General features: G+C 45.3%; 1 protein-coding gene across 1 annotated transcript; it reads left to right on the forward strand.

The window, feature by feature from the left end:
- Positions 1–847: 847 nt before the first annotated feature.
- Positions 848–25,950, forward strand: MCF2 (MCF.2 cell line derived transforming sequence; the record flags this gene model as incomplete). The annotated part of the gene is made up of 28 exons (XM_083380286.1): positions 848–953; positions 5,422–5,490; positions 6,142–6,256; positions 6,539–6,629; positions 10,325–10,444; positions 11,402–11,518; positions 11,853–12,002; positions 12,217–12,341; positions 13,100–13,214; positions 13,911–14,030; positions 14,751–14,942; positions 15,092–15,283; positions 15,383–15,554; positions 17,256–17,344; positions 17,561–17,649; positions 18,261–18,327; positions 18,834–18,949; positions 19,042–19,111; positions 19,291–19,383; positions 20,268–20,360; positions 20,542–20,667; positions 21,621–21,842; positions 22,929–23,021; positions 23,509–23,587; positions 23,869–23,932; positions 24,641–24,747; positions 25,387–25,499; positions 25,764–25,950. The coding sequence occupies 28 exons, from the start codon at positions 848–850 to the stop codon at positions 25,878–25,880; spliced, it is 3,222 nt and encodes a 1,073-aa protein (XP_083236412.1). The 3' UTR covers positions 25,881–25,950.
- Positions 25,951–27,745: the final 1,795 nt, after the last annotated feature.

Genomic DNA, 27,745 nt, shown 5'->3' on the forward strand with positions numbered 1-27,745 from the left:
GGGCAGGTCTTTCGTAACGTTTGTTGTGAGTGAGCTGAGAAGCTTGAAAAGATTTTCCAGCAGGGTTTTTCAACCTCGCTACCTGTGGACTTCAATTCCCAGAATTCCCTAGCCAGCATCCCGGGAGTCGAAGTCCTCCTCTTTCGAAGGGGCTGAGATTTTTAGAGGAGCCTGGGCTGTTCGGGTTGCCGCTGTTACCCGGAAAACCAGCCTCAGCGAGCCAAGCTCCTCAGCCGAAGGCTTTGCCGACCGGGAGAACGGGATTCCAGCAGCTCCCAGATATGCTGGGACTACACTTCCCAGAATTCCCCACGGCCAGCCAGCTTAGAACGGCGACAGCTGCCAGAGCCGGCTCTCTCCGGAGAGCGCCCAGTTGGACGAGGGCTGACCCACCCGGTCCAACCAGTCCGACTCCTTGTAAGGCGATTTCCTGGTGCCTCGTTTGCAAATCGCCGGGCGCGAAGCGGCGAAGGGGATGAAACCCCCCTGCCGAGCCCTGCCTCCACCCGCCAAGGGAGGGAAGCCAGTTCCGACGTGATGCGGGACACGCGAGAAGCGGGAACCCTCCTTTGGGGGGGAGGTCGGGTCAGGAGCAGCCCCTCTCGGGCTCTCTTCGGCTCCCCTCCTGGCACCGGGGACCAGGGAGCCAGCCCCGCGTGCCCGGCCTCACGTCTGAAGCGCGGAGAGGAGGCGGGCAGGCGCCGCTGCAACCGGACGGGCCACCGAGGCCGGAGCGCCTGCCCTGCCCAGCCAGCCGCCCCCGGGCCGGCGGAGGAGGCGGAGTAGCCCGGCCCAGCCCAGCCCGGCCAGGCGCGCCGCTGCAGCCGCCCGCAGGAGCCCGCGGGCCATGGCTCTGCCCGCCCGGCCGCCCAGCCGCACCGCCGAGGCCGAGATGGCCCTTTACTACCAGCTGCTGCGGAGCGCCGCCCGCGCCGAGGCTTTGGCCGGAGCCGGTAAGCCGCCCGCGGGAAGCGCATCCTTCTCCCCCAACCCCGCGCGCCCCGTCTCGGCGGCGCTCCGGCCACGGCGGAGTCACTGCGCTGCTGAAAGAGGGCTGGAGTGGAGAGGCGGGGGGGGGGGTTGTGGGGGGTGTCCTTCCTCCTCCTCCCCCCCCTTCCTTATTTCTCCTGCCCCGGCATCCCCTGTCTGGAGAGGTTTTGGGGTGCTGCCACCATCCCCACCAAACTGGCTTCAGGCGAAAGAGAGAGGGAGAGAGAAAGAGGGAGAGGGAGGCAGAGAGAGAGGGAGGGGAAGAGCAGGGGGGAGAGAGAAAGCAAGAGAGAGAGAGAGAGAGAAGGAGGGAGGGAGAAAGAGAGGGAGGGAGGGAAAGAGGGGGGGGAGAGAAAGCAAGAGAGAGAGAAGGAGCGGAGAAAGAGAGAGGGAGGGGGAGAGAGGGAGAAAGAGAAAGAGAGAGAGAAAGAGAAAGAGAAAGAAAGGAACTTTGGGGCTGCCAACTGACCAGGAGGAGGTGCCCCCCCAGAACACACACACACACACACACACACACACACACACACACACACACACACACACGCTGGCTGCCCAGAGCCCAAGGCTGCAGCAGCTTGCCTACCTAGGTAGGACAAGCAGAGGAGCCCAAAGGAGAAGGGCTGGCAGGGAAGCTGGCAAGGGCCGTCCTACAGCTATGGGGTGTGTGTGTGGTGGTGGTGGTGAAAGGGAACGGAAATGTGGGGCTCCCCGGTCTGATGCTGTTCATGGGAATGCAGGCAGGTTTTGCTTGTCGCACAGGGTCAGGGTTGGGTTGAAAACAGGATGCCCTGAAGAGGCTTTTTCCCCGCAAGGGAACTCCGAACCTTGGTGCATTTTGTGCTTTGCAAATTGGAATGCCAACAGGGCCTGACTGGCAATTCTGGGTAGGACAGAGACCCCTGGGCTCAATCCCTTCCGCCCCCCCCCCCCCCAGAGATCAGCAAACAGCCAGTTTTGGCCCAGAGAGGGCTTGCTGCTAACCCTCCGTTCAGATTCCAGCTTTTCCTTCAGACCAGGTGCTGCCTTTCCTCTGGTGATGGGACTGGGGAGGGGGCTCCCCTCTCTTTCCTCCAGCCCTCCTGATGGGGAGATGATCCCCTCCCTTTTTTGGCTGTTATTCCTCTTCTTTATTCTTCACGTTTTTTGCTGTAACTCATCCCTGCACCTTCGACATTGTCCTCCAGTTAGATTCGCAATGAGGAATAAAACCTACTTGGTCCTAGGCGAGGGAATAAACACAATATTCCTCTCTCTTTCCTAAAGGCAATTAATCAATCTTGACATCCTGAGCCAGGAAAGTGGGCCGAGCTTTCTCTGCCTTGGTCTTTTGAAGCAGTGCCAAGCTTATTCTTTTAACTCTGCTTTTCATCTTTAACCTACAAGGGTGTGTTAAAAGGGTGGGCGTGTTGACTCTTCTAGGCTAACTAGTGTGTTTAATCTTAACTTGATGCTGATTTTTAGAAACCTTGGACCCAGTCTCGAAAAGAAACCAAAGGCGTACCCTATGAATCTTAGAGGGGGGGGGATCCCCAGTTTTGATGGGGAACCCCAAGGTCTGCAGAAACACAAAAAATATTTAGGTGTACAAATATTATAAGGGAAGCATCCCAAATGAGGACAGGGGTTTGTCTCTTGGAGCAGAATAGAAATTTAGTTCTGGGCAGGTGGTGAAGGAGCAGAAAATCCAAATCAGAACAGGTGCTAGCTGGAATCCGAAACAACAGCAGCAGCTCACGCTGTAGAAGCTACGAGCTTTACACCCAGATGTTTTGTTGATTTTAATTCTCGGTTTCCAAAGTAACCCCGCAGCGGTTTCCCAACAACATGGCAAGCCTCCAGCGATTTCTTCTTCGACCACAGGGTGGTTGAAAGTTCTTCTTTTCAGCCCCCAAAGAAGAGTCCCTTTTTTGCAACTAATGAAAATCCAGTTTGACGTGAAGTAATTAAAACTCTTCCTCCTTAATTTGGAAACCCATTAGAGGATTAGAATAACAGGGGGGAGGAGGAGGGGGAGGGGGAGGGGGAAAATTAATTACAAATCCTATTTGGCAGCCCAAGGCTGCTAATTTAAGAATCCCAGTGATGGATTTTCCTTGAGATTTATTTCCTTTTTCTTTTATTTTCTTTTTTGAAAGGAGAGCCTTGAAGATGAATGAATTATCCTGCAGTTCTGTGTATTTTTCAGGCCAGGCAGGTGTCTGTAGGATTGCAAATTAATGGGTATACATTATTGGCTTCCCTTTCATAGGAGCATCTACTAAACCCTCTTGGGCTTTCTGGATAATGGTGTAGCCCTGGTTTTATTTCAGTGCATTATTTTATTCATTTAAAAGGTAAAGGTTCCCCCGCACATGTGTGCTAAATGGTTAGAAATGTCTCCACTTATTTATTTATTCAGTTGCTATGGTTTCTATCTTAAACAAATGAATCTGGGTGGATCAAAGTGATCCATCAATGGATTAGTAAGGTAAAGGTTCCCCCGCACATGCGTGCTAGTCGTTTCCGACTCTAGGGACCGGTGCTCATCTCCGTTTCAAAGCCGAAGAGCCAGCGCTTGTCCGAGGACGTCTCCGTGGTCATGTGGCCGGCATGACTAGATGCCAAAGGCACACGGAACGCTGTTACCTTCCCACCGTAGTGGTCCCTATTTTTCTACTTGCATTTTTACGTGCTTTCGAACTGCTAGGTTGGCAGAAGCTGGGACAAGTAACAGGCGCTCACTCTGCTACGCGGCACTCGGGATTCGACCCGCCAAACTGCCGACCTTCTGATCGACAAGCTCAGCGTCCTAACCGACTGAGCCACCGCGTCCCTTTTTATTTTATTATTTTATTAATTTATCAAAACATAAAATGCAAAAATATGAAGAAAAGCAAAAATAAAGGCAAAATACGGGAGGAAAAGGGGAAGAGAGAAAAGTGTAGGGTAGATGGGAAAAGGAAAAAAAAATTGACTTCCGACTTCTGACAAATTCCATTTGGGGAAGCAGCCCATCAAAACAGAAGAGTCATTGATTAATTCTTGAATGGGGTCTTGACTTGGAAAATTTCTTGATGTACAGGCCACAGCTTGTTCCCTATTTTCCAGGGTGTTTTTTTTAAAGGATATAATATTGCTTTTGTCTACAATATTTCAAACTGTATTGTCTTCCATCAGCCTTACAGTTTAAAAGCTTGCCTTTTGATTTGTTTTCCACTTAGGCTGGAGAGCCTGCATATGGGAAATTGTTCCATGCTTCAATAAAAAGAGCTTTTGTATTTGGACATGGTGGCTGTGTGTTGCGCCTTGGAAATCATTTTTGCCCAATATTATAAATATTGCTTGACCTCACTAAGTAAGAAAAGTAGCTCATGGGCATTTTAATTGAGAAATTACAGGTCAAAATGTAACTTTCTGATGAGAGTCCTTGCAAGTTAATGGATGGTGCTGGCTGTCACCAGGTCTCTGGTGCTGATTGGCTGAACTGAGGTGACGTCATGGAATGTTCAGGTTTTTTAGGAAGATTTGGGGAGGAGAGGAAAGTGGGGTGAATAGAGTGAATGGAGAAATGTTTTGGGGGCTGGAGAAGAGCTAAGCAAAGAATATTGATAGTGGGCACTCAGCAGGCAAGCGACTGAATTCAAATTTAAATTCGGATTTATTTACTTATGGTGAACCACCAGCAAAATGTATCAAAAAGCTCAGCGCTGATGGCTCCATACGAGACAGACAATATAACAGGTATATAAAACCTAAAAAGAAAAGTAAACCTTAGACCTGGAGGAACAGAAGCCTTGAGTAAAATACAACTGCTAAGCTTGTAAGCCGCCCTGAGTCTTCGGAGAAGGGCGGGATATAAATGGAATTAAAATAAAAATAAATAAAATAAATAACAGAGTACAAAACACCATATACAATAGAGATGCAGTAAAATAAAGAAAAAGGGATAGGGAAGGGAAGGGAAAGGAGACTGGAAGAAGTAAGAGTAGAGATGGACAATCTCTAGGAAGCCAAGATCTGCCCATAATGTTTGGTGGAGCTGAAGGCCATCTCACAAGAGGGCAAAAGTGATTTCTTAAATGCGGGCTGTGATTTTTAGGCTTTCCATATTTTTGCTTCTCGCCTCCTCCAAATGGCAGGAAGCCTTTCAAGAGCAGGCCTGTTAGGGCTTCTCCCTCACAACCCTTCATTAAGGACACCAAGGTGGTCATTAGGAGGAACATGGGAGATGTTCCACCACACAGAAGGAGACAGGATGGAGGAGGAAAAAGAATGAAGAGGCTAAACTGCATCCAGCGGATAAAGAAATTAGGAACGAGCTGCTGCTTTGCGACAAGCATGAGGAACGAGATCCCAAAATTGCCAAATGGGAAACTCAAGGACCCCGAAGCCATGAGGGTGAGCTGCCCAGCCAGTTCGTTCTCGCACACTTTGCATTTTTGTGTTTGCTAGAATCAGCTGCCCCCTCGCGGGCCAAGGAGCTTGCAGAGGAACTGAGGAAAGGAATTGCATTTCTTTCTGGTGAGTGGAATCAGTTTTATTCTTCCTGCCCGTTAGAAAGTCTCTTTTGAGAGGGGTGGGCTGGCTGTAAGAGCCGGTAGACTTTGTCTTCCAAGACTCAATGCAGCTTGAGAAGTAGAAGAAGGCCTTCGGCAAACGGGAAGAAGCAGCTCCATCAGATGACTTGGCCTTAGCTTGTTCTCCAGAGGCTGAAGGTTGAAGGTGAAGCCCTCTGCCAACTCCCTTCTTATGGGTCTCCATCATCTGGGGGCCAGAGCTGTCTTCCATTGCATAGAAGAGAGGGGGAGGGGGGAGGGGGAAGAGGAGGAGGAGGAAGAACAAAACCAGGCATCTCTTTTTCTGCCTTCTTCTCCAGATGTTGAGTCTTAATGTACAAAAAAGAATAGGTGGTGACTTTCAGCTGATTATTGTAGGCTGCCTGCATCAGGAAAAGCTCTTGAAGGCATGAATTTTTTGCTGAGGTCAGTCGTTTAAGAAAGTGTGGGAAGGAAGGAAGGAAGGAAGGAAGGAAGGAAGGAAGGAAGGAAGGAAGGAAGGGAGGGAGGGAGGGAGGGAGGGAGGGAGGGAGGGAGGGAAGGGGAAGGGGGGAGAAAACTATAGAATGTGGTTTAGTGAGTGGCCTTGATTCCTTTTTTCATTTTTCTTCTCTAGGTGGGAGAGGAAAAGGCAAGGAGTGGATTGTCACTTTTCCTGAAAATCCCACTTTCAGCCAAGTGCCTGAGGAGGTCATAACAAAAGTTTTAACCTACCTCGCATGGATACCAAGGTACAACTCTTACCTTCGCGCTGTGTTTCTCAACCTCGGCATGGACCTTATCGCCCAGAATTCCCCAGCCAGCGTGGCCCTTGATGAGAATTCCGGGAGTGGAAGTTCAGGCCCCTGGGAATTGCCAAGGTCGGGAATCTCTGCTTTAGAATCCCACTGCAAAGTTTGCCTCCCAAAAGCCATTTTAAAAAAAGATCCATTCTGGTTTTGCATTTCAATGTAGATTTGACCCCTGCAGTATTCTTCCTGTGCTGTCAACTTTTTTCCCCCCTTACCTTCTAGCCAACGCAGACCAGAAAGCAAATTTATTCTCATCCTGGACAGAAGATTAGATACCTGGATCTCGGTCAAAATGGCTCTCCAAAAAATAGCAGTAAGTTCTTGGGGTTTTTTGCCAAGCTTCAAGGTGTAGAGTCAAGCCGTAGGATCCTTGGTGCTCGCTGAGCTTGGTGGTTTTCTTGACCCAACTAGAGAGTTGAAATCCACAGGTCTTAAAGTTGCCGAAGTTGAGAAACACTGTGCTGGGTCGATATTATTCAAACAAACCGGTGGTTACTTTTCAAGATTCAGATGAAAAAATAGGTTCCCCCCCCCCGTTACTTCGTGTATTGTCACATTTTAAATTGGAAACCTACAGAATGAATCCGAATTCCGTAGTTCTTACTCTCGGGTTGAGTTGGAAAGGCCTTCTGGACCAAAATTGAGTAGAGTAACTCATGTGTATCTTTTAAACCAAGAGTTTATTAAGTCCAGAAGCAGGATTACTGCTCCAAAACAAAGCGGTTGAGATTTTTGTTGTCCTAAATGATGGCAAAGCACCAGAAACTATCAAACCCAGTTCATGATGGATCTCATTTCGCTTCTGGGATTAATTCGAGAGGATTGCTGTGACTGACTCTCACTTCTCGCCTAGAGATTCTGTTTTTCCATCCTTCCCCTTCTTTTTCTTTTTCTCCTCCTCCTCCTCCTCCTCCTCCTCCTCCTCTTTTCTTTTCCTTACTCTTTTTTCTTTTCCTTCTCCTTCTTCTCCTCCTTTTTCTTTTTCTTCTTCTCCTTCTTCTCCTCCTCCTCCTCCTTTTTCTTTTTCTTCTCCTTCTCCTTCTCTTTCTCCTTCTCTTTCTTCTTCTTCTTCTTCTCCTCCTCCTCCTCTTCTCACTGCCTCTCCTCCCCCCCCTCCCTCCAAAGTTGGCAGATGATCTCTGGTGCATTTCTGTCCCCTGCCTAGTAGCCCCCAGCCATCAATGGTACATGTTTTGTACCCAGCTTTCTGGTCTAAAAGAACACTAAGGAAAGGATTTTTTTCCCCCATTCTGTAAAAGAGAACTGGCATAATGCTCTGAACGTGACAGCTTCTTCCAGAGAGAAAAGGCACTTCTGCATTCTACCTTAAAAATGCACAGCTGTATTTGGCCGCAGAGTGTCTCTCTTTCGCGCTCTCTCTCTCTGGGTTTTTTTTTCTCTCTCTCTCTCTCCTTTTCTGCCCTCTCTTTTACCGGTAGCTGGGCCAACTGCCATTCCTTTCTTTTTCTTGCACGTTTGCTGGCCCTGCTTTCACCGGCCTCAGGTATCAGATTATCCGATGGGCAGTTTTGAAGGAAAGGGCCTCTGATTACGGGCATAGGTCTCCCCAGGTGAAATCCTGGGAAACTCAGCGTGCCTTGCCGGGCGGCTGGTGCAGAAGCCCAGGGAGAAAGCCAGCTTGATGCCGGAGTCTCCACTTTCGACAATGCCGCATTGACACTCGGGCAGGAGAGGTCCACCAGCGGCCGGCCTCTCGTGTGGGTTGCCATGGGGGAGATGGCCGAGGCAGGTCCACCACCAAGAAGCAAGATGTGGTGCCGAAGAAATGCGGTAAGAGCCTGCAGGCTTTGTCCTTTTCGTTCCTTTGCAAAGCCGGTTGGAAGCTGCAGGAATCCTGCCTGGGCATCTTCTATAGGACAAAAGGCGGAACGTGGCGCTTAGGAAGGAGACAGTGAGCGGAGGGTCCTTGCAGCTGACCTGTCTTTCTTTTTTCTTCTCTCCCCCCCCCCCCCCGTCCTTTTAATCATCCAAGGTGCTTCTCGGTGGTGACATGGGCAGGTTGGCATCCAAGTTGAAGCACGTAATAATTGTTGGAATCTCTCTTTTTATGTTCTTCTTTTTAACCTCCTGTGAAACATGGATGAATTTGCCACGGGTGTTTATGTGTGCCTGGAGAGAGAAATGAGAGATAGAGATGAAGCTGAGAGATGTGGAGAGAGAGAGAGAGATGTCAGTCCTTGAACAGTGAAGGAGATAAATGACTCAAAACTGCTTTCTCCTTTTCATGGCCTTAGAGGGGGAAGTCCTTAAAAAAGCAGGCCAGGCTTTTTAAGCTGCTGTAATAGGAGGTTGCACGTAATATGTTCTACTTGGCTTTATTGTTTATTAGACTTTATTGTTGTTAGGAATAAGCCTATATATTTTTCTGTGGGTCCCCCCTCCCCCCCCAATGTGTGAAGGAATGGCTTTTTCTTAAAAATAGGGGCAGGGAGCAGAGTAAAAGCATTGTATTCTCTTTGGCTTTCAGTCCCATCTCTATCTTGCAAAGAAGAAGGAAGGAGGGAAGGAAGGAAGGAAGGGAGGGAGGGAGGAAGGAAGGAAGGAAGGAAGGAAGGAAGGAAGGAAGGAAGGAAGGAAGGAAAAGAGAAAAGACAAGGAAGGAAGGAAGGAAGGAAAAGAAAGGAGGGAGGGAGGGAGGAAAGGCAAAGAATGAAAGGAGGGGAGGGAGGGAGAGAGGAAGAGAGGGAGGGAGAGAGAGAAAGAGGAAGAGAGGGGAAACAATTTTCATTTTGGAAGAGTGAGCAGGCCTTATATTGGGCATGGTTCCATTGGGTACTCTAGAAGTGGGGCAATCCCTCCCCCACGCACATTCCCATGCACCAAATACAACTTGTGGTTCTATCTCTCCCCCAGCCCCAATTAACGTCCAGACAAAGGTGAACTGGAATTAATACATCCAATTTCCAAAGACTTAAGTCTGGTTAGTCTTCAGAACCTTCATTCTGGGGTCCTCCGGGAGAACTGGGGGCAAAGATCCTCAGGTCTAGCCTTTGCAAACCATTTCTGAGCCTTTCGCGAACGAAGGACGCTGGCCGAGTTTGCCTGGCTTCTCCCAGGCTGAAAGGCACGGAAAGAGCCAACTGGCAGAATTCCCACCGGCTTAAACTGGACACGTTATCAATTCGTTTGCATCTGCTCATTATTTGAGGTTTGTTTCAAAAATAGCTCTTGGGAGTGTGGTGTCTTTCGAGGATAGAACTGGTCATGAAACCATTATTAGGCGAGATCATGGACAATGAACGATTGAAGGAACCAGGTATGTCCTCTAGCCTAACAAAGAGAAGGACCAGGGGTGACATGACAGCAGTCCTCCAGGACCTGAGGGGCTGCCACAAAGAAGAGGGGGTCCAACTAGTCTGCAAAGCACCTGAAGGCAGGATAAAAAGCAATGAGTGGAAGCTTATTCAAAAGAGATCCAACTTAGAATTAAGGGGAAGTTTCCTGACATTGAGAACAATTAATCAGTAGGGAAAGGTGTGTTAAGAAAGAGCAAACTTTTCCAGAGAAAACTAAAAACCCCAATGAGGTGGTCTTGGTCCTAAGAATTACACTGAATGGAAAAATACCGGTAATAACGATAATGAACCTTCGCTTTTTAACCTTAAATTAAGAGTTTGCCCTTCCCTTCCCTCTGTGGCATTTTATACCCATTACCCAGACAGTTGCATTGCAAGAGATTAAATATATACATGATCAGATTTCTCTCCCCAATAACAAAATAACAGAGGTGGAAGGGACCTTGGAGGCCTTCTAGTCCAACCCCCTGCTCAGGCAGGATACCCTACACCATTGTTTGTCTGGTATTAGTTATTGGAGAGGATGTGTTTTGGACTATTTATTTCCTTCTTTTTTTTTTACTGTCTCTTCTGAGTGATGTGTGGTTTACCTCTATGTGTCTAATAGAACATTCTTTCTGCAGCTGATTTGGGATTTGGCTATTACGGAGAAGAATAACGCTTATTTATTTGGCCTTCTTTTTAACTCCAGACTTCGTTTCCTGGGAATCTCCACCTTGTGATGGTCCTACGTCCCACTAGGTTTTTCCAGCGCACTTTTACCGACATTGGTTTCCGGTTTAGCCAAGAGGACTTCCTTCTCAAACTTCCGGTGAGATCCCTGTTGCTTTGAAATGCATTAATGCTGCAGCTTTGGAATTTAGTGATTTTTTAGAAACCTCTACGAGGTGGGAAGTTTTAGAGCTATTTCCCATTGTGCGGTTTTAATTGGAATAGGTGTAATAGGTGGGCCATATCTTGAAGGACTCCTGCACTTCATTCAGCAGCAGCAGTGTGAAGTGTATGAAGCTCGAGATGTCCTTGGCCAAAGATGACTTCTCTTACACAGGAGAAAGAGGGAGGAAGCAGAAGCAGAATTGAGTTACGATCCTGTCTCTCGGCTGCTTCTGCCACAGCTCAGGGTCCCCAGAGAATAGGAGCTTGATTTAGCTTGTGAGTTTGTAGACTTTGCCAACTTGCTAGTTTTCTTTTGAACGTTCCACTTGATGATGCTTGCAAGCCATCAAGTCCGTTGACTCTCGTGTTTGCTTAGATAGATCTCCCTGACTATGTGTCCTTGGGCTCTTCCAAGAATGCTCTCAATGCCACCGTAACTGAGTCCCTCTGCTTTGGTTCTGATTTTCCTCTTCTTCCACCATTCCCAGCATCTCCCACCAGAGAGAGCTAGATATGCAGCTTGTGTGCAAAATAGGACAAATTGTGCTTGAGCGAGAACTCCAATTTGTTCCATGATCCATTTGTTTCATTTCTTGGCTGAATGTGGTCTTCTCTGGAGTCTCTTCCAACACCAAAGCATCCTTACTCTTCCTCTCCTGCTTCTTTGGTTTTCATTTCCATGGAGCGTCACAGGGAATAACACAACTTATGTGACTCTGATCTTTGCTCCCCAAAACGTCTCTGTCTGCTCCTCTGGCTGAATCCAATCAATCCACGAACATACCTGCAGTGTTCTATCGAATCGAGCTTCCAGACCTCTATGGAAATGGACTTCGTTAGGACAAGCAACTGAGATTGTCTCTTCTTCCTCCCCTCCCCCCACCTTCTCTAGGTGGTAATGCTGAGTTCTGTCAGTGACTTATTGACATACATCGATGAAAAGCAATTGACACCCGAATTCGGAGGCACCTTGGGGTATTGCCATAGCGAATGGGTCATCTTCAGAACGGTACGTCTCTGATGTTAACATTTTTATGCCAACATTCTGGGTTTATGAGGTTAGCCTCTGGGGCACCATGTCTGCATTTGGATGGAATGGAAGGAGGCGGCCAAACTCTGCTCATATCAAAAAACAATGTAGCCCTGCCTACGAAATAAGAAATAGTCCTCATTGTTCAGAAATCATTGTCCAGCAATCAAATCAGTCTTTGAGACTGGAAGGGAGACTCCAGGATTGGAGCCCCTTCAAGACATCAGTAGGGTGAGATCCATCAGCATCTTAGGGGGAACCTCAATCCAAGTTTACTGAATAAATGCCTAAACCAACAATGTCTGCTTGCTAGGCTATAGAAAGCTTTGCACTCACAGTGAAGGAAAGCGCTCAGATGTTACAGTCTTTTGGCATGGAGTTGGCCGAAACACAACTGCCAGATGAAACGTATTCCATTGAGCACATCCTGGCTCTGCGGACAGAGAAATACTATCAGCTAAAGGCAAGTTGGAAAGAAATTGTAGCCATTTCCTTGCTGTTTCTGTCTTAATTTGCCAACCCTCAGTCATGGGTTCATTTCGTATGTCATGGTAAACCCTGGCTCACTTAACCCTAGTTTGTTGAATAAGACAACGGGAAGTTGAGTCCCTCCTAGAATAATCATCATGGTGGGTGAGGGGTCATCTGGATCAGAAGAGCTTTACTGTCTTTTGCAGGAAGACATCACTGCAGTAACCAAAGAAGGGAAGATGTTGTTGTGTAGTTTAGAAGAGCCAAACATGGAAGATCTAGGAGAAGATCAGCAACAAGCGAGATCCAGTGACTGGGAAACTGTCCATCGGTGGGTATATGAACCTGAAGCTTAGTTTTAGGTTTGATACCTAGAAATTCAGGTAGAGCTGCCCAAAGCAATGCAAAGGAGAATGTCAGATGAACACTGGCTGACCCAAAGAAGTCACCTTAAGAGATACAATGCCACACGCATGTGGTTAAAAGAGGCTTAAACTCTCTTAAATTCATAGATCCTGGTCAATTGCCCAGGGTAAAAATTTCACAGCCCATCTCTGCTCATAGATCCTTTACTCTTGTTCTCACCACTTCTTCCTGGCCTCTGTCCAGTTTGTGCTTGTTTAGTTAAGGCTAAGAGTCAAACACAGCCATGCAGACCCAGGTCAGTTCCTTCGAACACCAAGTAAAAGGATATAGAGTAGTAGGTGAATTGGAAAGGGATCGGTGGCCAGTTTTGCTGGAGATACTGTATGGAAAGATACGGGTCGAAAAGAATAGAAAAGTTCCTTAGAATTAATATAAAGGGGTATATACTGTGCCCTATAGCCCAGTTTGTAGATGTTCTTTTAGCCACTTTCTATGAATCAGTAGTTCTTTCCCAACTCCACTTTTCACTTAAGAAGGGCATAAATCTCAAGGCTGTCTCATAGTTGGCTGATATCAAGGCCAAACTAGACTTTCTGGAATGGATCCCGTACTAGATTTAGCTGTGGGTAGATCCCTACGAGTCCCCTGGATAGATGTAGAAGACATTGAGAAACACACACGGATCCACCAAGTGACTGACTGTGTTTGCACCCGCGAGGAAAGTTTACTCACCCAACTGCACGAGATGGAAACAGCTTTTGATGGTTTCTGGGAGAAACATCAGCTGAAGATGGAGCAGTACTTGCAGCTGTGGAAGTTTGAGCAGAATTTCCAAGAGGTGAGAAGAAAAGAGACGTGACTGATGTTTCAGAGAAGTATGGGATTGTTTCTCATGATTTCAGATAGGGAGAAATTAGCTTTTATCTAGATTTTATATCAGCGGAGGTACATTTTTAAAATGAATTATTTTGGCTTTGGAGGATTGCAAGGATTGGTTCACATAGTGTGGTGGGATGGAGGGTTTGTTGTCACTGTGTGTTGGGGGGAGAGAGCACAGGGGGAGGCTCAGCTAATCTCAATGTACACATGTTGTACTTTGACAATAAAGGTTTATTATTATTTTTAAGAGGTCCCTTGGTAGCCAGTCATAACCAGTAAAATGGATCTAATGTTTTTGCTTTTTCACCTGTCTCTCCCCCCCTCCCTCCCTCCCTCCCTCCTTCCTTCCTTCCTTCCTTCCTTCCTTCCTTCCTTCCTTCCTTCCTTCCTTCCTTCCTTTTCATCTTCACCATAAAGTACACACCAATACTTAAGCCAAGTATTTTTAAGGGAGTTTTTTTTAAATATATCCCATTTTCATCAGTATCTTCTGGGGCTAGAAGCACCAGATCTCAACAAAAGGAAAAAACAGGAGGTGGATCTGATTTTTCAAGCAGCATCAGAGTCACAGGCTGCTTGTGCCTGTTCTGAATAAATGGTGTCACCTTTTGTTTTGGTTTTCTTTCCTTTGAAAGAAAAGATTCTCTCTTTTCAGCTCAGTAAAGCCCTGGAATACTTAATGGCCCAACAGCGGGAATTGTTGGATACGGGAGAAAACCCCTCTCAGGTGAAACAAAGGCTCTCGGAGTTGGATAACTTGGACCAAAGAGCACAGGTGAGTCCCATTGCCATGGAAAACAGACTTGTGAATGTGGACCAGCCTCTACTTTTGGTTGACAAAGGATGCTCTTTGCTTAGTATTATTTCTGATAAGGAGAACTCCTCCAAAAGATTGGAGAAGGGTATTATAGCATGCAAATGAGAGGAGATGAGACAGGTGGATTTTCATGAATTTGATGGGATTCTTATTTTAAGAGGCTAAACTAATCACATGAGCCTTATTTCGCTTTTGTCTGGGGGAAAAAATGATCCATTCACTTTGGATTACTTGCCCGGAAACATATTTAGACAGAAAACCTGACTGATTTCAGAAACTCTGCAAGGTCCAACTTGGTTGCTACTTGAATTGGAGACCCCTGCAGAATCTCGGGGCAGTTGGCTTCATTGGGAAGTTGAGAAAATATCCCAGGAAAAGATAGTGACAAACAGCAGTGGTCTTGTGGCCAAGAAATTATGGGCCTAGGAGCTGAATTTGGCTCCTTTGACAGCACAATTCTGGGAAGGTCCAATAAAATAGTTTGGAGGCCACATTGTAACTTTCAGGCAAAGGCAATCCAAAGATTAAAGCAATCCATGTTCAGAGGATGAAGGTTGCAAAGTCATATGATATAAGAAGCACTATTGAGAAAGGAAGAGTTGAAAGTTATGGGAGGTGACACAGCCTCATGCTTTTGACATCCCATTCCCTCCCCCCTGTCCCCTTTGCCTTCAAAAGGATTTAACAGGAAAGGCTCAAATGGTGATTCTTCATGGACATCAAATGGCGGCCAACCACCATTATGCCCTCAACTTGATTTGCCAGCAGTGCAACGAATTGCGCCATCATTCGGACATTTTGCTGGAAGAAATCAAAAGTAAACACAACAGGCTCCAGCAAACATTGGACCTCCTCACTTCTCTGCAGCAGGTAATCCAAGGATGTAGATGCATGAAGACCTTGCTTCAGCCACCTTTGTCTTCTTCAGTAGGAGATGGTGGAGATACAGATGGGATAATTGTTTGGGGCTTTCTGATTTACTCATAAACCTTCTTTATCCACTTTGCCATCTCTGTTAGGCCCTGGAATGTTGTGATGAAGGTGTGTATCTTCTAGCCAACCAGCCATTGGACAAATGCCAGTCCCGGGAAGGGGCTCAGAAAGCTCTACAAGACATCGAGAAGTTCCTTGACAGCTCTTCACTGCATTTAAACATAGATCCCCAAGCCCTGTCTTCTAATTTTCATCTAATCTTAACACCGGAACTCAAAGTATGTGTAGAGGTTCTCACGCTGCTAACATGATCAGTATCTGTTGCATAAATTGTGATTGTTGCTTTATAAGATTCTTATTTTGGGGGGGATCTGCAGGCTCGGATACAGATGGTCCAGATCAAGCTGGAGAACGTGCGCAGCATGTTTGAGAACCGACAGGCTTGCTTCAGAAAGCTTGCAGACAAGCAAGTCCGTCCAGTGCAGCTTGTAGCTCCCCGGCCAGAATGCACAGCCCGGTCTAAATCTCCGCTGTTTTCTCCCAAACATGGTAACCTGCATTTGAGTTCCATCATCCAGAAATACTCATTAGTGAGCAACCCTGGGGAAGTAGGAGTAGGACTGGGGGCTGCATGGGGAGAATCCATCCAGAGTGGTGGGCTGTATTGGCAAGCGTCAATGACGTCACTGCGCCATCTTTGCATCTCCATTCTCCAAACTTTCTTTGCCGTATTTTGGGGGAAAAAACAACCTTCAAGTTCTTCTTGAAGGAAGTTCTCCAGAACTTCCTTCATCCCACGTGGAAGTGAAGTGAAAAGGAGGAGGAATTTGGAACCCCATCTCTCCCATTCTTGAATTCAGTGCCTTCTGTCGTATCTCCACCAACCAGCTTCTCCTCCCCTCTCCCCACCCCGTCTCTCTCCTAATCCTGACCTAATTGGTGCCTCTTTTTTATTCTTGCAACAGCACACTTTGAAGATCAGACATCTTCTCTTCATATCTGTTTACACTCTTCTGCATCTGTTTTTCTCCCTACCTCTTTTGCCCATTGCTACATCCCAGGTGCTTCTTCTATATACCTGATATTTCAACTTTTAAATAACAGCAATTTAGATGCTGATCACATTTGCATACAGTACTGCTCCTTTTGTTCTACCAAAGGTTTTTTTTTAATTTCATAGATATTAAATCTAGACAAAAACAAAGGGGTGGAATGGTGAGGCCTCTTGTGGCATGGCTTCCTACCTCTGTTCAGCTGTTGAGTCCATTATGTAGAATTGGCCTCGATATTTCATTGCCCAGGTGAACTGCCTCAGTGGATAATTTCACGCTGGACTTTGCTTCTGGCCCTATCCATATGAACCATCTCCAGTGTCAGATGTGGAGTCCCCTTTGTAAAAATTAGATTTGTTCCTGTTCACTGGATGCACATCCTTAATTGTCCTAGTCCAGTTGGTAGCTCTGCTGACAGATCTTTGACTATCTTCATATTGTCTAGGCAGAATGTTTTCAGATCTTCAGAGTTCCTTTTCACAGATGAGCAGCTATATAAAGTTTATTTAATCAGTCTATCACTGCTGGCCTCTATTGCACATAGGAGTAGAGACCTTAGAATCATTGGAAAAATGGATGGAAGGGTAGATGGATAGATAGGATGGATGGATGGATGGATAGATAGATAGATAGATAGATAGATAGATAGATAGATAGATAGATAGATAGATAGATAGATAGATAGATGGTAGATGATAGAAGATGGAAGGATGGATGGATGGATGGATGGATGGATGGATGGATGGATGGGGAGGGAGGGAGGGAGGGAGGTAGAGGGAGGGGGGATTAGATTGGAAAACATTAGATAGCTTGGGAAGATGGATGGATGGATGGATGGATGGATGGATGGATGGATGGATGGATGGATGAGCTGACTGACTGACTGACTGACTGACTGACTGACTGACTGACTGACTGACTGACTGACTAATTGACTGATTTCTCCTGGGGGACAGATGGAGAGAAGGATCATAGAGATAAACACACATATACATATACATGCATATATTCATTCTTTCACTCATTTCAAATTGTTTGGTTTTTTTCTGCTTTTTAAAAAAAATTTCATCCTTCAACTCAATCACCCTCCTTTTGGATGACTTCCCCCCCACTTTTTTAAACATTCCCTTGGGAGGGGGAGGAGTCAAATTCACTAAAAGAGAGCAATTGAACAAGAAATGATATTTTTATGTCCAAGGTATGGATTTCAATTCAAGTTTGAAATTTTCCTTCGATATCTCTCTACCGGGCAAGAAAACTTCAAGGAAATCTCAAAATTCCCGCAAGGTAGGATATCCATATAACAACCAATGAAATGCCAATGGAAGCTGCCACAAAATTTTATGCTGGCTGGAGAATTCTGGGAGTTGAAGTCCAGATATTGTAAAGGTTGAGAAACGCTGCCTTAAGGACAGGATTCTGATACACTGAGATCATAATGCCAAGGCAATCTTAAGAACGAACTCTTGATTAATTGTGTCTATTTCTATTTGTCCTCTCTAGATTGAAGTCGTCCACAATTATCAAGAGAAAAGAAATTCCTTGCAGTACTACATCACGGAAAGTGAAGACAGCTTAGATATGTTGAAAAGGTGTGTTGGCTTTTCCATTTATCTCCTTCCCATCAAGTTTGTTTACTCTGAAAAGAAAGGCTAGATCATCCAAGCAAATGTTAAACAAATGCCTTGGGTCCTGTTTAGTTCAGATGTTTGAAAATTCTGGATCCATGGAAAAAAAAATAATCCACCACTATGACCCTAAGCATCAAAGCTGAAGTTTTTTACGGCTTCTACCAAAAGCTGGATTCACTTGCTCTTCTTGTTTTTCTAATAAAGGAAAATATTTGTAGCTCAGTTTGAAATGAGAGGGTCCTTGGGGCGCTCTTTACTTGCTTGTTTTCTTGCAGACGTTTCATGACCCATCTAGGTGACATCATCAGTGCTAGAAGAAAGTGGGGTGTGTGGAGAGGAGGAGGAGGATTATGGGGTCCTTTCTAAGCTTGGTGGTTTTCTTGCAGACATTTCATGACCCAACTAGGAAACATCATCAGTGCTAGCAATGTTGATGTTACCTAATTTGGCTCATGAAACGTCTGCAAGAAAACAACTAAGCTCAGAGAGCATCAAAAAGCCATCTTCTTGTTTTGTTGTGAAATTAGTTGTAGAGTCATCTGTTGATGCTTTTCAGTTCGGTTTCATTCCAGCCATGTGATACATGAACTGATACAAACCGAACGAGTTTACGTTGAGGAACTTTTCACAGTTTTGATGGTGAGTATTTATTTACTGGATATTTTTTTTTACACACATATGGTCGCCCAACTCCTAGGGCAGCTTCTCAACCGTACTGTTCCATTAAATGTATTCTAGTGTTCCTAGTCTGCTTCTGTGCCCATCCTCCCCTTCTTGGCCCATATTCCCAGGCAAACCAAATGTTAAGTGACTAAGTCTTTGATGCGGTTCAAAAGAGAGGCAGTACAAATATTTCCCATGTGAGTGGAACAGTCTGGACTTTGTGCCAGTTTCTGAAGAAGCCAGCTTTTCAACGTGGACCTCTCTTAGTGTATTTGACACAGCCAAGGAAAATTAGATTTCTTGGCTTTGTTCAGAGGCTCTTAGGAAGCTACTTTTGGATGAAAAAGAAAAAAAGAAATGTTAAATGCCATGAAGCCAGATATCCCAGCACTGAAAATGGTTGCGTGCCTAATGCTGCTTTTTGGCTCAGGATACTCAGTACTAAGGTTGCCTAATGCTCGGTTGGGTGATGCTGTTGGCAGGGCTACCGAGCTGAGATGGATAACCCCACCATGACTTTCCTCTTACCGCCCCTTTTGAGAAGCTGTAGAGATGTTCTCTTTGGAAACATGCCTGAGATCTACGACTTCCACAACAAGTAAGCTGACATCTTCTTCAGGCTTTCCTTGGCCTTCCTCATCAATTCAGGAAATTGATCTATTCCCCATCCACCTTTTTCCTTTTGTGCAGTATCTTCCTCCATCATCTGGAGAGTTGCCTTGAAGCTCCAGAGAGAGTTGGGTGCTGCTTCTTGGAAAGGGTTTGTAAGCACCTTTTTTCAAACAGATTGTGGGTCCCCTTTCTACCAAGGCTGGAACTCCAGTAGATCCAGATGGGCCCAGGGACACCGTTGACATTTCTGCAGTTGTCTCTTAACAGCTCCCTTGCAGTCTATGACGTTGATTTTTTTCTTCGTTTTTTTTTTGTTCCCTTCTGCAGCGGGAGGATTTTCAGATGTATGAGAAGTACTGTCAGAATAAACCACAGTCGGAATCTCTCTGGCGACAGTACGCCGAGAGTCTCTTTTTCCAGGTATTGTGACTTTCTAAAGCAAGTGCAACCAATGGAATACATTTTTACTCTTACGGGTTTCCATGGTTGAATCTGCTGGGAATGTGAGCGGAGTTATAGTTGAGTTTTGAGAGGTGTGGCTTTTATTTTAGGGGTCCCTTGAGACTTTTTGGGAAACGAAATGCAAATTCTTCAAATGTTTGCACGCACACCTCAACCATTAAATTGCAAGGCATTTTTTTGTGTGTGTAAGAGAGAGAGAGAGAGAGAAACAGAGAGAGAGAGAGAGACAGAGAGACAGAGAGAGACAGAGAGACAAAGAGACAGAGAGAGAGAAGGGTGGAAAATCCCGATCTGCAGATTGAGAAGTTAAATGTTTCAAATGTATTTGGGGTGGGGAAATGGACTTATGTTGTTAGCTGTGTTTCTGAATGGAGGAGTCAGAGTATCAGTTGGAGCCTGTGAAATGGGTACATTAAGACAGACATTGATGGTGATTGAGATTTCTATCTCAACAGCCAATTGTTTATTTTATTTATTTTGGGTCTATCCTGGGGTACGTCTCTGCCAATGTTAACTGTTGTTAGGGACGTGAAAGAAAAGGGATGTACGTGTTCTCTGCAAGTCAACAGCAATTTGATGGCACATAATACATTGATAAGGGATGCGGTGGCTCAGTGGGTTAGGATGCTGAGCTTGTCGATCAGAAGATCGGCAGTTTGGCAGGTTGAATCCCGAGTGCACCTAGCAGAGTGAGCGCCTGTTACTTATCCCAGCTTCTGCCAACCTAGCAGTTCGAAAGCACGTAATTTGGGGATCTGCCTTCATCCATTTGGTGGACATCCAGATCCAGAAAGATGGGTGGCCATGTTCCCAATGGAAAATAAGTTGTGCTTCTTCTGCAGGAGTGCCAGAAGAAGCTAGAACACAAGCTCAGTCTAGATTCGTACTTGCTGAAACCGGTGCAGAGATTAACCAAATACCAGCTGCTTCTCAAGGTATGGAGACTCTTGGCTGAGATCTTTCAAAGGGTTTCTGGATCCACATTGAACCTTCTTCCTACTTCTGGAATCTACTGGAAATTCCCTTGAGAAACAGCTAGGGGGAATTTTTTTTCAGAATTATGTCCTTGGGATAAGTATTAACCAACTCTCTCTCTTTTTTTTTTTAAACTTGCAGGAGTTGCTGAAGTACAGCACAAGCTGCGAAGGTGTGCAGGAATTGCAAGAAGCTTTAGTGGCCATGTTGGATTTGGTCAAGTCAGTCAATGACTCCATGCATCAGATTTCCATCACTGGTTACGATGTACGTTTTTCTCAATGTAGAAGTCTTGCTAGATGTATTCAGCAGGAGAGGGATCTCCAGATAGCTCCAGACTTTCAACTCAATAAATTTAAGGAGATGCAGCACAAAAGGAAAAAAGAAGTGGAAAAGGAAATGCAAACGTTGCATATGCAATAAACTTTATATCATATGTGTGAGTGGGTGTACAAACACACACACACACACACACACACAGAGTATAAAGCATAGGACACAAAACATAGAATAATAGAGTGGGAAGGGTCCTTGCAGGTCTTCTAGTCCAACTCCCTATTCAAGCAGGAGACCCTATACCACTCCGTTCAGTCTCTTCTTGAAAGCCTGCAATGACGGAGCACCCACAACTATATAAATACATATCGAAAAGTTTTAAAGAGAAGGTGAAAACTGACCCAAACTAATACAGAATAATAATAATGAAAAAAAAACAGAGAGAGAGCAGAAAAAAGAAAAACCAAGGAGGAAAACAAACTTCAGCAAGCAGAAAGAAAGACGTTTGTGATGCGAAAAGAGCCTTGGTGGAGCAGTGGGCTAATGCCTCCTTAAGTAACACCAGCTGCCTGCAATTAGTGCAGGTTCGAGTCCCCCCAGGCTCAAGGTTGACTCAGCCTTCCATCCTTCCGAGGTAGGTAAAATGAGGACCCAGATTGTTGGGGGCAATTAAGCTGACTTTGTAATAATGCCGCTCGGGGTGTGTGTGAAAGCCCTAATAAGCAGGCATATACATAGAATGAAGGCTACTGCTAAGCTTGTAAGCCGCCCTGAGTCTTCAGAGAAGGGCAGGATATAAATGGAATTAAAATAAAAAGAAATTGCATTGCCTTCTTGGGTCCGCAACTGTTCCTTTCTCTTCTTAACGCTTTGTGCTCAGGGCCCTCTTTTCTGCAAACGGAGACAACCCCGGCCCTGATGTAAACCTTTCCTCTTTCTTCCAGGGGGAGCTGGGGGAGCTTGGCAAAGTCTTGATGCAGGGCTCCTTCAGCGTGTGGGTGGGCCACCGGAAGGGCCCCACAAAGATGAAGGACCTGGCTCGCTTCAAGCCGATGCAAAGGCACCTTTTCCTCTACGAGAAAGCCCTGGTCTTCTGCAAGAAAAGGGAGGAGCATTGCGACAGCTACGACAAGCGGTCGTCCTACAGCTTCAAGCACTTTCTGAAAGTAAGGAAGCGCTGAGCACTCGGATGCTGGCGGTCTCCCGCGTCCCGATTTTATTTTCAGCGGTAGGGTAAGGAGCCACTGCAACTTTGAATGGTCGCTAAACAGAATGGGTGTAAGCCAAGGACTCCCTGGGTTGCATTTGGCCAGGTCTTGTAGCACCCCCTAGAGTGCAATCTGGTTTGCTGAAGGATTGCACGGCTTCTCTCTTCCCGTCACGCCTTCCCCATATTGTCTTCGTTCCCCTCCCTCGCTCTGGCTTGGCTCTCAGACACTTGGCTTTCCCTGCTTTGCCTGTCAACTAAAACCTGAAAAGTCCTTTCTGGGAACGAGGACAGGAGAAAGGATTGGCAGTTTTCTGCCTGGCTGTTCTCCGCATCTGGACACATCGGCAACTCTGTCAGATGCCTCCAGCTGAGCGTCTGATTTGTTTCTCCAGCTGTGCCCAGAAACCTCATTTGCAGAGACGACTTTGTGATTGGCCAAGGCTGTCCTGAGGCCATCTATCACAGCGGCTGAAAGCCATGTCCAAAGCAGAGGAGAAAGAGAGAACAGACGGTTTGCCAGATGGTCCCATTTGTTGAAGGCCTCCGTTCCTGCTGCCCCTGTTGTTTTGTGCACGCAGGCAGCGCAAGATGTCATTCACAAGCAAGAGAGAAGCCCATGGTCATTTGTATCTGCAGGGAGCCTTGTTTATCTGGCTCCACGAGGACATTCGAGGGTGGGGAGGCAATGAAGCAGCTCTGAAAAAGCGGGCTTGAGGGCCGTCTTTGCATGACATGACTCATCTTCTGACCCTGGCCAGTGACTCACCCTGGTGCTTTGGCTGCCTGCAATCTGGAATAACTAGGCCAGGCAGTCAACTTTTCAATCTTCTCACCTTTTCCTTGCTTAGAAAGAAGAAAGGGTGGGAGGAGGGAGGAGGAGGAGGAGGTTACTATAAGGAAAACCTGGAAGGAGGAAGTCAGTTTTTTTAGTGTAAAAAAACAATAAAAATCAGAGCTAGACCTTGATGAAAGGTCATGCAGGATGGTGACCAGCCAAGGTTATTCATTCAAGTTCTGCATGTGAATTTCTTCCTTCTTTTAGATGAATGCTGTTGGAATCACGGAAAACGTGAAGGGAGACCCTCGCAAATTTGAGATCTGGTACAGCGGCCGAGAAGAGGTCTATGTGGTACAGGTAGTCTTCCCGTAACTTCTCTAGCTTTGACATTGAGGGACAAGCATCTGGAATTTCTGAAAGCCAAACCGAAACTATTGGAGGTGAACCCACAATTTCTTGGCCCTCCCTAGGATGAACATCCCCCACATAAAGCTGGCATGATAGGAAACTTTGCTAACTCAGTTCTATAAAGTACCATGAGTTTTCATCACAGTTTGCAAAACTGTGACCATTTCCTTGGTGTGATTTGACTTGCTGGAGGATGCAACCATTGCAGCACTGATGAGGTTACCTAGTTTGGGTAATGCAACATCTGCAAGGAAACAGTCAAGTTTAGAGAGAGCACCAAGGGCCCCTCCCTTCAACCCCGAGCTATAAATCTTCTATTGATACACACATCTGTATGTGGGAAGACCACTCCTGAGAGAGACGTTCACATTCTTTGAACGTTTCTACCAGATGCTAAAAAGGAATTTTGATTTTAGATCTTGCTATCTTCTGTTAGGCACAAACCTTTGACTTGAAGATGGCCTGGCTAAATGAAATCCGAAAGATTTTGTTCAAGCAGCAGCAGCTCATCAAAGGTAAGATATCCTACTTTAGAATCTCCTCAAGAAATATGCAAACCTGGATGATTTTTACTCCAGTGTCTGAACTGGGAGATGGGTGCCCATTTTTGGATGACTAAATATTAAATCCATGATGTCCTTAATTGTGGGAGTTTTCAATGAACCTCTTGATTCAATTTATTTCCTGGACCAGACCAATATCCAGATCTGGATATTGACAATTTCCCCCTTTCTAACTGAGAATGTTTGGTAAACAAAAGATATGGAACTAACACAATGTTGTATCATGTTCACAGATGAGAAGCAAGTGTCACCTTTGTGTACTGACACAATTCAACTTTCTCCTCCATTGAGTGAAGGGTAGGTTAGGAAGAAAAAACAACAAGGAATTTTTGGATAATTCATGTGTGTTATTCACAAATCTCTGCCGTTGAATTTCCATATCATTCTGACTTTAAACAAAAATTCCAACTTGTAACGTCATTATTTTCCCATTACATCAATTCCAGTGCAATGAAACTTTTATCAGACTTCAGTTTAATGGACACTGCATGGAACAAACCAATATTCCATGCTAATTACTATTATTGGCCTAAGGAGACGATTATCTAAATGATAGACTTGCAGGGTGACTTCCTTACATAAATGATGCAAATAGCATCGTTTGTTCCATTTGCATAATGAAGTTCTTATGCAAATGTCGTAAATTGTTCAGAATGAATTGCACTCCCCATTCAGTGAACATTTGGGATTAAAAGATGCTTCCCCCACCCCCACTGTCCATCAAAAAGAGATTTCAAAATATATGCATTTTTGTCTGGAAAATTTCATAATGGGCATATTTTGCCCTCTCCCCCCCCCCAATGTTTTCTTTTAATTGTTCCATTTTTCAAACTGAATCCTGGATCTCAAAGCCTAAAAAAGCCTACAGCCCAGAGCTAATTGTGTTGTGGTCCATTTTGACCCAGGAAACATAAATTAAACCTGCTCTGTAAAAGATGCAAAGCCAAGATTTTAATCTGGGTCTCATTCCTTCTGATCTTCTGAATGGACTTTGTGTCCTTCCAGGAAAAAGCTGAGAGCTTCTGTAAGCTCAGAGGAGAACGATTCTGAACATACCAGCCCTGTTGCTGTGGAGAACTTAGCTTCCTCTGCTTCGAGCAAACCCAGCAAACGTATGTAGCACTGTGGATTCTACTTTTTCTCCTCCTTTTTTTTTAACTGATCACCTTTGGGGATTTGGGAATGGTACTTTGGTTTTAGGTGGTTGTCAACAACAGGAAGTACAATGCAAAGTTTGGGGTGGGGGTTGACATTTTTTGTAGGACTTATGAAGCTCAAAGAGAAATGGGACCTATCCTCTAGGGCAGGAGCCTGCAAACTTGACAACTTTAAGACTTGTGGACTTCAACTCCCAGAATTCCTCAGACAGCCATGCTGGCTGGGGAATTCTGGAAGCTGAAGTCCACAAGTCTTAAAGTTGCCAGGTTTGGAGACCCCTGCGCTACTCTAGGGGCATTGTGTTCAGCCACAAGGTATGGCTGTAGCTTCTGGTTGCAAAGATTGTCAAAGTCGAAGGCAAATATTTTTATAGCATTGTGCTCAGCAAGCACAATTAACAGAAAACGGATGCCAGTAACAAAAATCTTAAGAATTTTTCCAATGATCTTTCTGTCTTCCCATGGATCCAAATGCAGAACCTGTGTTTTCCCAACCCTTTTAGCACATTTAGAGGCAGGGCCAAAAGAGGCGAAAAAAACCTTTCAGTAGCGTGACACCTTAAAACGAGGATTATTTCTTCTCTTCTCATGCAGCTTGGACAGGCATGTCCCATTCATTAGAAATCTGTGAAGGTCTTGAAGAGTGGTCCAGCCACCATTACTTCTCAACCTGCTCTGACACTGAAGAAGAAGATGGCAACCAACTGGTTAGTGGGCACATGGGGTGGAATACGCATTGGGAATTGTAGGACAACACAACTTCAAAGCAACAGGTTGAGGGGAGGTTGTCCTAAACCAGAGGTAGACAAAACAGTCTACCATGGAATGATCCAACTTGGAAAAGTGTTGTTCTGAGGGTCACAGAGATGAGGGGCCTTCAAGAAGAGCTGATTTTGAAGTTAGAATGGTACATTTTAAAGTGGAGGGCTATATCTCTGGTGTAAATCACATATTTATTGTTCATGCTTTAGTCTCCAGGAAAATATAAAGCCTTAGCAGATTGTAAGAAGAGAGACTCAGATGAACTTCTGGTGAAGAACGTGGATGTCATTCAGCTCTTGCACGAAGATGGAGAGGGTCAGTGGTAGGTGCTCCAGATGTCCAACTTCTGGTCTACGAAAGTAGACAAGAAGCTTGCCATAAGTAAGAAGAAGAGTGAGAATGTTCTACAGCTTTACAAAACAGCTTTTTCAGGCTTGTTTCGTCTTCACCGTCTCCTTCCCTCCTTCCTTTATCTGAAAAGCTGGTCCAAAACCTCAGCCGAAGGAAAGAAGGATGGGTGCCCACCAACAGCCTGCAGAGAATCCTCGGGGACTGTAGGTTTCGCAGCACAGGAGTCACAGGTATCCCTGTGATGACAAGTGACTTGCTCATCTGAACTGTTTCAGCATTGGCATGCGCACAAGTTCGGAGGCCTGGGCACCGCTTGGCTTGCTTGCTTAGAAGAAACCTGACTTTTGCTAAAATAAAGCCGAGGACGAGGAGGGATTAATAATCTAATATGTTCCGGGAAGTTAGTATTTAGCAATAGTATTAGGCACTCTTTCTTCTTTTCTTGTCCTCTTTGCTCTTCTCTTCCTCCTCCTCTTTCTCTCCCTTCCATCCTTCTCCTTCTTGTCTCCCTCCCTCCTTCTCCTTCTCCCATCCTTCTCCTACTCATCTCCTTTCCATCCTTCTCCTTCTCCTTCTCCCTTCCATCCTTCTCCTCCTCATCTCCTTTTCTCCTTCTCATCTCCCTTCCCTTTTCCATCTCATCTTCTTTCCATCCTTCTCCTTCTTCCTTCCATCTTTTTCCTTCTCAACTTTCCTCCTTCTCCTTCTTCTCCCTCCTAATGTACTCCAAGAAATTAGCACTTAGCAGTAGTACTAAACACTCTTCCTTTCTAATATACTCTCCACACTCCCTTCTTCCTCCTCTTTCTTCCTCTTTCTTCTTCCTCCTCCTCCTCCTCCTCCTCCTTCTCTTATGATTTTATTTGCAGGACAACAACTGAACTGATCAAGACTTGAAAAAGAAGCCTACTTGAATGAGAGGACGTAATGTCCAATCTGAGCAAGCCAGACCTGTTGACTTGCCGCTGGGTAGCAGATGTGCCTATGAGAATTGTTCCCTTTTGCCAAGTTTGGATGCATGAATTATGTTTTTAACTATAAGTTATGAGGATTAGAAGCATGCTTGCTTGTTCAGACCGGGAATGAAGATGGTTTGCTAAGATCCTGTGCAAAGAAACTGAATCTGCTTTATTTTTTTAAAAAAAATAAGCGGGGAGATGTTGTATTTTATCACCTCCATTGTTGTCATGGCCATAAATATTCCTAAAGCGAGTATCAGGTTTTGACAAGAAAAAAAAAGAATGTGATCATAAGAATAGTGGCTGATAGAAACCAAGTCTTGGATGTTATGGAAAGAGACCAGGTCTGTTATTCTGTGGGACTATCCAGTAACATCCATCAATTGCTCAAAATATTTTAAATCATTTCTATATCCATAAGAGTATTTCACTTTTTCACAATGTCACAATCATTTGCAACTCTTGACTGAGTACAAAGCCATTTATTTGCTTCCATGTTAGTTAATGTAAGATTGTTACATTCCTGTTTTTTTCTTCTTCTTCATTGATATGGAGATTTGAGTGTTCCACCCCCACCCACCCCCTGCTTCCTGAAAATAGTATTCAAACAGCACCAATAAGACACTCACAATTCTCCCAGCTAGGGAATTCTTGTCAAGGTTGAGAAACATTGTCCTAATAAAGCACCTGATTTTGCCAAATCTTGCCAAACCATCTTCTGTTTCCCCACCAAAAATATTTTATCCAACTACTGATGGGAACTAGATTGTGCAATGCTTGGCTTGGGGTGCAATGCCAAACAAATCAAAGAGTGAACATCCAGGTTAATAGGCCATGGTCTAATCTGCTCTCCTGATAACCTCTCTAGTATCATCCAAAGA

The sequence above is a fragment of the Vipera ursinii genome (genome assembly GCF_947247035.1).
Source record: "Vipera ursinii genome assembly, contig: scaffold_164, whole genome shotgun sequence".
Lineage (NCBI taxonomy): Eukaryota > Metazoa > Chordata > Lepidosauria > Squamata > Viperidae > Vipera > Vipera ursinii.